The following is an 11,341-nucleotide window of genomic DNA, read 5'->3' on the forward strand; positions in this document are numbered from 1 at the left end:
AAAATATCTTCCAGAGATATGAAAATGCTGAATATACAAATCGCGGTATGCCCCGACCACAAGTATTGTGATGCGCGGATGTGTAGCTGCTGGTACAGATTATCTCTCCCGCTGCTTAATCGTGATTCCCCCCCCCCCCCTTAGAAAGTTATCAAGCGACGGCTTTTGTAATTGTAGGTACGTATCTCGAGAATGAAATGCACGTGATTTTCTCGCGTAATTTTTAGCCATTCCCTGATAAGCAACAAAGGTATATACATATCGATGACGGAATTCTGTCGAGAAACATGCTTTTAGTCGCTGACGTTCACATTAATGAAAAGTAAAATTTATGTATAAATATAGATTGTTTTCCAACAGATTTATAACGATATATATGTTTTTTCTATTTTTTTTCTTACAAATCTTACAATCAGCATTAATTAATCTCGAATTTACACAATACTTTAACGTAATTAATACTGAGAATTATACAAAATTACGAAATATACAAAATGGAAAGGTTTCGCTATCGATATATATATATATATGTTTTCATAAAGAAAGGCTTTAACAACAGGATATAACAAAATTAATTAAACCTGACATTCGTTGCGCAATTTAATTTCACAGACATACGCAAAATTGTTCTTTTATGTATATATGTATATATATATTAAATATATTATATAAATTTATATAAAATATATATATTTATATATATATACATACCTATATATATATATATATATATATATATATACACATATATGTATATGTAAAAATGATTCTTACGTGTAAACATTCAAAAGAAAAGATAAAAAATTTCGAAAATAGCGATAGAAAAACAGATTGTTACTCAAGATTTATTTTATCAAAAGTATTCTTTTTTTCTCTACTTTCGTGCGTTCTGCGTCCGCTTGATTAATACAAAATCGTAGAAATCTCTCGGTCTCAATTCATATACACAGTTTACTTATAACGGCATACAAAATTACGCGGACGGTATTGAAAATTATGTATGCATCGAGTTCAGTCGTTATATTCGTTTTTCTTGTTTTACTATATAAAGTCTATCTTCGACGCACCGCGTCGAAAGAAACCAGTCATTATTTCTACTCGCACGTTAATAATTATATATATGTGTGTGTGTATCATCTACTTTCTACAGGATGTTTCTAAAAATCATCGCGCGTTCCTTCAATCACGACGATTCAGAAATCTGCATCCGTGATTGAGGAAACGTCCGGTGGCTCTGAGAGACACGTACGTAAATATAATATAAGTGCAATCTCGTAGGAATCTCACAGGTATTTAATTATGCGCTCTACTTCGCATTAAAAATCTTGGGAAATGTACTCGAATCCGCTGTGCTAAGGCAACTTCATAAGTCTTTCCGAGCTTTGTACCTTGGTCAATCTGTCTTTATTACCTAACTTGTGATCTATTTTAATTGTCGTTTCTTCAATAGAAAATCGATCCTTTTGAAAAAGATATAAAAATCGGAGGATCGCGCAGTTATTCTCAAATGTCGATAAAAATCACGTATCCCTCACCGAGTGCATTTCATTCGTCGCTTATACACACAAGTCAATTTGTAGTTTTTTTTCGGTAAGAATGTTCGATCAGCTCGAAGAATCAATTCTTATTTGGTCTTGGACTCATCTGAGAGAAACGCAGGCATGACGAAGCGAACGCTAACTTTGAGTGCCTTTTAAGACTTTAATTCGTGGCGGGTCGACCGCAAACGTCTACGAATGTTGGCAAGATATAGTTTGGGATGGTATTGGAGGCGGTAGAGGTGCATTCTCCTCGTGGATCATCACTAGCTTGCCGTATTTCACCATTCTTCTCCTCTTGCGCTGTAAGCAGATCAAACGGAGATTGCGTTATATAAAAAAGTATTCTGATAAATCTTAATAAATTTCGCGGTGTCTTCTTAATCCTTCTCACCTGCGATTCAGTCCAACTGCCGTTGCTGCTTCCGCTGTCGCTTCCGCTCGACGTAATCCCGTCCTCGAGGATGAGCTCGGTGCCGAAACCTTCCACCTCCAAGTCCAGGTAGAGCTGTCCCAGTTGATCGTTCACCAGTAACGGCTGATTGAAGTTCTTCATCGCGTCTAGATCGGCCTTCAGCACCTCGTTCAGTGTCTTAGGATGCATCTGGTACTCGTAGATCAACTCCGGCGTCAATTGAACGCCCTCCAGCCAGGACGGATCCCTCCTTCGCATCCCCTGATGGCACTTGGTGTGCTCCTGCGCATTTATTATAATCGTATAGTCAAGTACACGGATATTTGTGGACGTCACAAGTCTAAAGAAAGACGTACGAAAGATCGAGACGCCCCGTGGACGTCTTTCGAGCATTGCGCCGTTTGATTTTCTACCTCGGAAGAGACCTCGCACGTCTTCTGATCCGGATTGCAGCTGCTGTCGCTCTTGTACAGGAGGCTGCTATAGAAGCTGGACGAGCTCGACTCGTCGCCGTTGTAGTCGCTCGGCCGGCGATGGTCCTTCACGATCACCGGCGTTAGGAGGTCTACTACGCTCGAGCAGCCGCCGTCGTTGCTCACGCATGACGAGAACAGCTCGCCGGGCGATAGAACCTACCACAGTTAGCGGTGTAAGCTAATGTCTTATTGAAGAATCAAAGCTACCGACATTAATTCCATGAAACATTGATTAATTAATTTCATCAAAGCTTCAGTTGTTATAGAAAACATTTTTTCAATTATCTTCTACGAGAGACAGCTTGTATATACATACAGTGAAATACACAAGAATCACTTGATCATTTTACCTTCTTGGAGGACTCGGACATAGCCATTATGCTCCCCGGCTCGGCCTTGACGCTAGTCGCTTGGCTGGCTGGTCGTTTGTGATCCGGACACTTGTCGTTGGGTGTAGGCTGCTGGTTCTCGCGCGTCGTTGCCGGTGCTTGCTCAGGTATCAGGAAGGGTCGGTACATCATAGTACGCGGTGGAGGTGCGCCAATCATCGCCGGATATATCATCCCGGCCATCGCCGTCGCGACGTAGGATACTGGAGCAAACACTAAAATTTTCTTATAGCTTCCCATAAGAGATCTACATCTTAATATTCGATTTAATACCAATTTAATTTTAAGCCTTTGAAAGCATTTCTTTTAAAAATCCGAATCTACAGATTGCTCCGGGGCAATGTAGAGCAGTAATCGATATTGTCGACAACGAGAATTCATTAAATTTAAATTAATTTTTTGAATTTTCTATTTAATCAAACAACACCTACTGTAAGGATTTTGTTGCGTCGATTGCGCTGACGGTGGTGAGCCCAACTTCTCTTGCGACGGCGACACCGTCGTCGTGGACTCGCTGGGCTGCGGTACCGGCATGTAGTACACCGGTATCATTGACGGGAGTAATGGAAATCTGGGTACAGCCTCCGAGTTGGTACTGGAATATTTTTAAATATGTTGATATAATTATTTTAAATATGTTCATATATTTATTTGTTCTTCATTATTATGCACACTTTCTGAGATTTTTATGTAACATTTGATACAACTGAATGTCTTATAAATCCAATGTTACCGCTCTTTTGTAAAAGTTTTGGTTCAATATTAACAAAGTTAATATATTTAATATAAATAATTAATATTTTCGAGTTGGAGCTCTTACTTTTGGGGTGGAACGGTGGGTTGAATAGGTGCGGAGGAGGGCACGGTAACTGACAATGGAGGCCACAGATTAATATTCGCTCTCGTCTGTATCACGGTGGATTGATCGACACTCATGCTGGTGACGGTGGTTGTGAGGTTCGCCGGACCCGCCGTGCTTGTCCTCGAGATTTTATCGTGCTTCGATACCTGTCTCCATATTATTGTCGCATTTAGACTCGTATAAATTTTATTCAACACCTTTTATATCAGTTGTAGTTATATATTTATTTTATAACACATCTTAAGTATTGGAATTGGAAATTAAAATTTATCCGTTCCATGCAACAAAGCATATTCTGCTGGCGATATCAATTGCGATAATAATAATTCAACAAAGCCCGCTCGGTTAAATTAATTTCCTAAAAAAAATGTAAAGCGCACCTTAAAGCTGTCACCCTCCCAGCTGTGACTGCCGCTCCTCTTGATTCCGTGACCCTGATTGACGTAATGACCACTCTCCGTACCGTTGACCTTCTCCGTCTTGATGCGCGAGTCCTTCAGCTTGTCGCTGTTCTTGATGCTGGAGCGCAGCTCCCGGTGCTTCTGCATCATCAGCTTCTCCATGTCCTCGTTGTGGCGATTCAACAGCGACTCCGTCAGGGTGGGCGGCTTGAAGCTCTCCGTCGCGGTGGTGTTGCTGTTGCTAGCGGTGTTGCTGGCGTCGCCCCGGCTCGCCGAGCTCGTCTGATTATTGGAACCGCTGCTCAGATTCTCCGCGCTACCGCTGCCACTCGCCCCGCTGCCGTTTATCGGCGACATACATTTCCGCGCTGAAAAAACACGACGGGAATTTGTCTCAATGAAATATACGCTTTCGACTAACTCTCGACGCGACATACGAATAAAGATACGGCTGGAAGCGAAGCTGTCGCTTACCGCCTTCATCGTTGCTGGAATTGACGTTCTCCTCGTCGCTGCCGTACATGGTCGCGCACGGCGGTTTGCTCTTGAAGAAGCGCTCGATGTTCTCGTTATAGTTGAGCTGATTGTAACTCGGCGGCGTCTCCGTGGAGGACTTGCTGTCGTAGTCCTCGTGATGGGGCGAGATCTCACCGAGCATCACGCTGTCGTGCTCCTGAAACAAGGGATTGCGTGATCCCTTCACAAGTATATTGTAGAGACTTAATATGAGTTGCCACTGAGCATCGGTATGCAACTTAATACCCGTTACCGTGGTCAGTAGTGCTTTTACGTGGTCGCATTTGCTTTTTTTTTTCTTTTCTTTTTGCGTGAGCGGTGAGATGAGATGCGCCGGCCAGCCGTGGCGGAGATCGGTCTCGGTTAGAAAATTTCGCTAGAAGCTCGTGAAAAATGCCCTTGCTCTGTCTATACTAAAATCATCTACGATCATCCATTCGCAAGCTTGCAAGATCTTGCGGCGAGCGCGGATAATACGTTATTTTACAGCGAAGAGTCAAGCTGGAGTGATCGAGATCATGCGAGCACCTCACCATTCAGATCGCAATTTCTCCTTCGTTGCGTCGAATTCCACCTCCTCCTGTGATTCCTAGATCTTAGTCGATCGACTCGAAGCCGGTAGAATCGCGGCGAGTTCAGTTTTCTTATCGTAGAGGCAGTATAAGACGCCAATTTTACAATTTTGTGGTTTTTTCTTTTTTTATTTTTTATTTTTATTTTTTTTGCGTGCTCCTACGATGTCGAAATCTGAAGCACCAGCGAAATTACACTGCCTTCAATTTTTCTCTACTCCATTCGTATCATTCTTTCCTTCTTACACATCATCCTCATCCTTTTCGTACTTTACCTTTCATTCGACCCTTGAAGAGTACTGAATACTGTTTTAAAAATATGTTAGCAACGAGAAAACGAGAATACTGTGGTTCGACAGCAAAATTAGATACGTGAACATCTTCCATCGTACCGTTGCGAAGTACAGCGTGGCAACTGCACGTTATTGTTATTGTCATACACACACAAACAATACATGCACACTAGGTATCTCTACAGTATAGATATAGTGTTTTATATGTAGCATACCAGAGCGCAGCGCATCGTAGCGTAAGTAATTGGCGTTAAAAGTATTTCGGGGCGATACTAAAACGTAGCTAATAGTCACCGAAAAGCTCCTGAGTTCGTCCGCCGCGAGCAGTCCGTCCTTGCCGACTCCGGGCGCCTTCGTCTCCTGCAGCAGACTCTCCATGAAGGACGCTAGATCCTTGCATCGCTTCGACACGTCGAGCTCGGTTATATCTGACGTTCTATGGATGCTCTGCGCACGTACGATAGAAAAAAAAAACAGAGAGAAATTGGGGGATGAATCACCTTGTTTCCGCTGCATGGTGAGAGGTTCCCGTTTTGTTTTAATTCTCTTTGTCAACACGGTAACACCTTGCCTGTGCGTTTCTCACATACGTACATATATTAAGAATGGATTAACTACCTCGTTTGCCGTGTTATCGGACTTTGCAGGGCGCGTATTAAGCGAGTCCTTTCGCTATTAAAGACAATTACAATTAGAGATCGGCCTCTTTAATTTCAAAATTATTGGAATTGTATATCTCGTTTCATTTAGGGGGATATCATATATAGCTTATAGGGACGTTTCAAGTTTCTTTAGCAAGTGGCTCGGGAATCATGGAGCGAGTAAGTGTTACTGTGATGTCAGTGTAACGCAGTCGCCTCGACCGTACCTCGTCGAGAAGCGCCCGTATCTCGCCCTGGATGATCTTGGCCTCCTTCAACACCTCCTCGCTGATGCTGGCCAGGTAGCCGCACTCGGTGTCGCGCGGCACGCGGAAGATGTCCGGGTCCACCGGTCCCTTGAGCACCCGATGCTGACCTACGACAAACTCTAGTTTTTTCGTCCAGGGATTGATAAAGGACGACCACTCGGTCTCGAGGACGACGCAGCCCCCGTTCTGCACGGCGAACCTGTACGGCTTCGACCTGAAGGAGGAGCCTTCGAGCTTGATCACCTGTTCAACGACATTTGGTAAGGAATTACATGAGTAATTTTACGGTGACGTGAAGGGGGAAATATCTGAACGCTCATTCATCCTCTCTCTCTTTTTCAAGCTCTCTCGCATGTCTCTCGTATTTCTCTTGTCAAACGTGCACGCAAAACGGAATTTAAAATTTCTCCCTCTTTCTCTTTCTCGCTTTTTTTGTTGTTGTTTTTGGCTCATGCTCACAGTCTCATAGATGTCTTTGATGAAAGGTAGATCCTCGGGATGGTAGAAGTCAAACAGCGAACGGCCAACCATATCCTGCGGTAGATAGCCGAAGTATTGGACTACGTCGGGATCGACATGGGATAGGTGGCACGTCGCGGTGTGGCGGGTCGTGAATACCGAAGATATTATTGTTTCTTCTGGCGCTGCGGATAACGATAAGGTACGGGGTCATTCTCTCTCGTCGCAGTGCTACTATACCTTAATGAGCGAGAGTCTTTAGTTATCGCAATGGTTAGATGCCGACAAGCCGGGGTAAAACACGGAGGAGACTCGCGCGTTGTTAAATTAATTAGTTTTGGCATAGTTAAAAGAAAAATAACCCATGCTCGAGAAGCGGATCCAATGCCGTTCAAAATCGTCTCCATATCTGTCCGTTCAGATAAGCTAAGCAACTTTGCACGAATTTCTATATTGATCGGCAGGCAAACTTCATTTTGCGACACTAACTTTATATATCATGCTGCTCTTATAAGAGATATATTTTTTAAATTTATAACTAAATAGAATAATTAAATCATTGAAAAGTAAAATAAATGGAACAAAAATCGCGATATTTCATATTGAAGTTCCAAAGAGTATCTTCGATACAAAACTTAAACCTTTTCAACAAAAGGTTCACCGATGCGAATAAAAATTAATCCGGATAACGAAGCTCGTGCAAAGAATGCGCGTTACAATCGGAGAATGGAAAAGCTTTTCCCATGCGCTGACAAAAAGCGAAGCGAGCGAATCACTTTGCCGTGAAAGATGACGAGTGTGCGATTTGACAACGTGTTGCTCGTGAAATACGAGCGTGTTCGTAACAGTGGTCTCCAAACTGAACGAAAAAAACGGGGGAGAAACCGATCGGACAAATGGCGTGGTAATGGTAACAGCGACAAATATGGCAAAGATGCGAACGGTGTATCAACGTGTACACAATCGTCACGAGCCGTCGCGCGGGCGGCTTTGAGAAATTAGAAGTAGGTTACCTTCGTTTCAGACGTTTTCCATGGAAACCACCGACTCACTGTGAACATCGTCAACGAGGTCGGACCAACGACAAGGCTCGATCACGTAACGAACACAGGACGGTATCTTAAGAACGGTATTATAAACGGTTCAGCGAGAAAACGAAATTATCCGCGACTTTTTATTAAAATATCCTCTGCGTATTTCGGATTCTTTCTGTGAATCCGAGTCACTTCGGAGTTGCTCGTTCACTTCAGCACGCGCTTATTTGCCCACGTCGGAGGGGGATATGTGTTCCCAAGCGGTTGTTATATTTGCAAGCGAGAAATACGTGATGATTTAGTAGGATGAATGTTTGCGGGAAATTTTTTTTCCTCGAAGTAACTCGACTTCGAATCGCTCGGTGGCCCGTGGAGCCTCTTTTTCAGCTCCACCACCGTCTCGCCGCGATTGGTGATCCGGCATTGGTGATCGCTGCGCTAAACCGCCGGTTTGCCGCTTAACTCTTGCGACAATCAAGCCGACTTGTTTGCAATTATCGAGTCCTCTCGCCGGTCGGACCTCGTCGAAAACCTTGGACCATGCTACCTTTGTATGCGGAATGGACGGGTTGAGCGGTAACTACGAGGAACATAGCTCGGTTGCTGGGCTGCTGCTCGGTCGTGCGGTCCCGGAACGACAACGTCAGGTGGAACGGCAGGTACAGGTTCGATCTGGCGTCCGCGCGATATCCGTTCGGCATGGTGCACCTGGTGAACCTCCGCAGTCCGCAGAACAGGCTCGCCCTTCTGCCGTTGATTCCTGAAAAAGTGACATAGTGTTCCGCTTGACGCCAATTAATTCCCGAAAATTGAGAACGAAAGTTTATATAATTCAGCCGCTCAAAACGTATTACGTAACATTATTAACCTTAGAAAAAACTATAATCTACGCTAATAATAATATTCGGAATAAAAATACGCGAAGAAACTTTCGCTATAAGATAGAATATCTGCCGCGAGTAAGAGATAACTCTTGACTTTCTTCTCAAGTTTGTCAGTAATTTTTATATACCCTTAGATTCCTCTTGTGGCGAGGCGATGCCACTGGTGATCTGATCGGCCAGGGTAGTCTTGTCCTTCGGATGCACGTAATCAATGAAGGATCGACCGATCCAGGCATCCTTGAGATAGCCGAGGGCGGTACATATCGACGGGGTTGTGTACAGTACGAGACCGTCGTGCATTGAAATCACCGCGCAAAATCCCTCCTACAGAACGTTTGATAGATTAGAAAGCCGATCGACATAATGTCGCTGATATTAATGTTCTTAACGTGAATGATAACGTGATTTTGTGGATTCTCTTTTTATCCTTCGCACAAAAAAAAACAAGTATTAAAATAAAATGTAGTAAAATATTGATAACGCTAAGAGATAACAAAAAATTAACAAACTTTTGATTATTAAAAATTATCGTAAGCGTTTAAAAAACAAAACTTAATCTGTCACGTTATCACCAGCAAGTTGATGACTTTTCGCGCCCAATTTAATTGTCAATACTTTCATTGCATGCGAGGATTGTATATTAGAGGATTAATTAGTCATAAGAGAAACATCAGTAGAGGAAGAGATATTGTAGGCATTCGTAATTATTCTAGTTTACGTTATTCCCTTTTCTTTCGTTATACCAGTAACATGCAAAAGTTTCTCTGTAAAATTTTCTTGTTGCATGAACGCACACAGTTCTTCGAAGTTTTTTCGAGAACCCGGTGAGTCTTGTGTAGACATGCATGCACACGAAGGACAAGCTGACAAGTAAATCTTATTCATTTTCAATTAGATCTTTTCTTCGTTGACTTTCTTTCTCTTTCCAAAGATCGCGGAAAGTGTGAGAGAGCGTAATCAAATCGAACAGAAAAGTTCGCTGCAGCGCAGACGATTGTCTAACTCACGATCGTATTAACGCGGATAAGCAAAGTTAGCAATTAAGTGGCTTGCATGTAATCGATAAGATCAAGCTGTTAATATCGCACCGATATTCCTGATGTATATTACGTTTGCGGATTATAATGGTAACGGTTTAATAAGTTTAATTATAGAAGCGGTTTAGTAATGGAAGCGCGGCGGGTCACGAGAACCCGAGCAAGCTCTACGATCGCACGGTGCGATTTTTGAGAATCTCTGTCGTTTTCTTTTCTTTTTGCGCCTTCACGACGTGTGCGTGTGCATGTATGTGTTTCCGTTTGTATCTCCTTCTACTACATTTATCGACATATACTAACATTGGCCTGAGACGTGGAATCGTCCAGGGGGATCGTTCGTGAAGCAAGTCCTGTTTCCCGATCTACGACGGTGTCGTCGTTGTGCTCGCCGGGATCCGTTGCGTCCACCAATTCTATGGTGGTTATCTCTTCTTGCATTAAAGCATCAAAAGAAATTCTGTTATATGCTGTTATCCGGATCATCTGCCCGAGACGGCTGTAGGAATGATGACGGAAGGATAAGGAGGAATCGAGCCCAAGTGGCATTATAGCGACGCATTTTTGGATTTGAATTTATGTTCGTAAGTATAACAATTTTATAAAATTGTTATTGTCAAGTAAATTTTTTAAAGTGAATTATATAAAAATAAATTTGCTTTAAATTAGAATCGAGTAGAAAAATAGATGAGTTTCTATAAAATGTAGGAAATCTACTAACTTTTAAATACTTGAAATTAATTTATGTTTAACTTGAATTGCACATTGGGAATTTTATCTCATTTGAATGAGCTAATTCATTACTTTAAAACTTTTTATTATCAAAATAACAGAGAAATATAGCAAATATTGATAAATTTGAAAAAAAAAGCTTTTTTAAGGGGTTTCACCACCCCTGAGGCCTTAAAATAATATCTAAGTTTCGGATTTTTTGTGAATAAATAGATAACTTTATTTAAAAGCTGTTTAGAGGATATTGTTGTATATATATATATAAGAAACTAAAAAAATATTTTATTTTTTTTATGCACAAAATGGCGATGCAATGACCTACTTGCGGAATTCATTTTTTCTGTTTTTTTAAATTGGTGTACAGGATTCCAGGCATACGGTTTGCTTTTGAAAAAAACAAAAAGAATTTTCATTATCTATATATTAAAGCCTATAGAGGTACGTAGGGGTTTTTAAAATATAGATTTTTTTCAAAATGGCAGCTATTTTTACGAAAAGTTCGTACTTTTGTGAATACAAGTCTTTTGTAAAATTTCTTTTGTAAAACAGCATTTCGAGAAAAATCAATATTTTGAAAAATCCCCACGTACCTCTCTAGTCTTTAAATGTATAGATAATGAAAATTCTTTATGTTATGTTCAAGGCCAAACCGTGTGCCTGAAATCCTGTACACCGATAGAAAAAAAGAATTTCGCAAGTGTAGGCCAGTGCGCCGCCATTTTGGATATAAGAAAAATAAAAAAATATTTTTTTGGTTTCTTATATATGTACAATAATGTTCTGTAAGCAGATTTTAAATAAAGTTATCCATTTATCTACAAAAAAA

At 41.6% G+C, this 11,341-nt stretch overlaps 1 protein-coding gene across 11 annotated transcripts in view; it reads right to left on the minus strand.

Moving 5' to 3' along the window:
• Positions 1–820: 820 nt before the first annotated feature.
• The window catches only part of LOC105448834 (period circadian protein), a 22,303-nt gene continuing 11,782 nt past the window's right edge, over positions 821–11,341 (minus strand). For 2 of the 11 annotated variants that reach the window (XM_011687641.1, XM_011687639.1), the window contains exons 4-17: positions 10,087–10,217; positions 8,878–9,073; positions 8,413–8,625; positions 6,832–7,016; positions 6,331–6,615; positions 5,757–5,909; positions 4,556–4,778; positions 4,061–4,449; positions 3,639–3,826; positions 3,250–3,413; positions 2,780–3,033; positions 2,310–2,585; positions 1,933–2,235; positions 821–1,841 (exon numbers count right to left, since the gene is read on the minus strand). In XM_011687641.1, coding sequence (XP_011685943.1) covers positions 1,731–1,841; positions 1,933–2,235; positions 2,310–2,585; positions 2,780–3,033; positions 3,250–3,413; positions 3,639–3,826; positions 4,061–4,449; positions 4,556–4,778; positions 5,757–5,909; positions 6,331–6,615; positions 6,832–7,016; positions 8,413–8,625; positions 8,878–9,073; positions 10,087–10,217 — 3,071 coding nt within the window. In that variant the 3' untranslated portion in view covers positions 821–1,730. The remainder of the gene's footprint in view (positions 1,842–1,932; positions 2,236–2,309; positions 2,586–2,779; positions 3,034–3,249; positions 3,414–3,638; positions 3,827–4,060; positions 4,450–4,555; positions 4,779–5,756; positions 5,910–6,330; positions 6,616–6,831; positions 7,017–8,412; positions 8,626–8,877; positions 9,074–10,086; positions 10,218–11,341) is intronic. The other 9 variants (XM_011687649.1, XM_011687644.1, XM_011687647.1 and 6 more) reach the window with 9 other exon arrangements.

The sequence above is a fragment of the Wasmannia auropunctata genome, unplaced genomic scaffold (assembly GCF_000956235.1).
Source record: "Wasmannia auropunctata unplaced genomic scaffold, wasmannia.A_1.0 LD336078.1, whole genome shotgun sequence".
Lineage (NCBI taxonomy): Eukaryota > Metazoa > Arthropoda > Insecta > Hymenoptera > Formicidae > Wasmannia > Wasmannia auropunctata.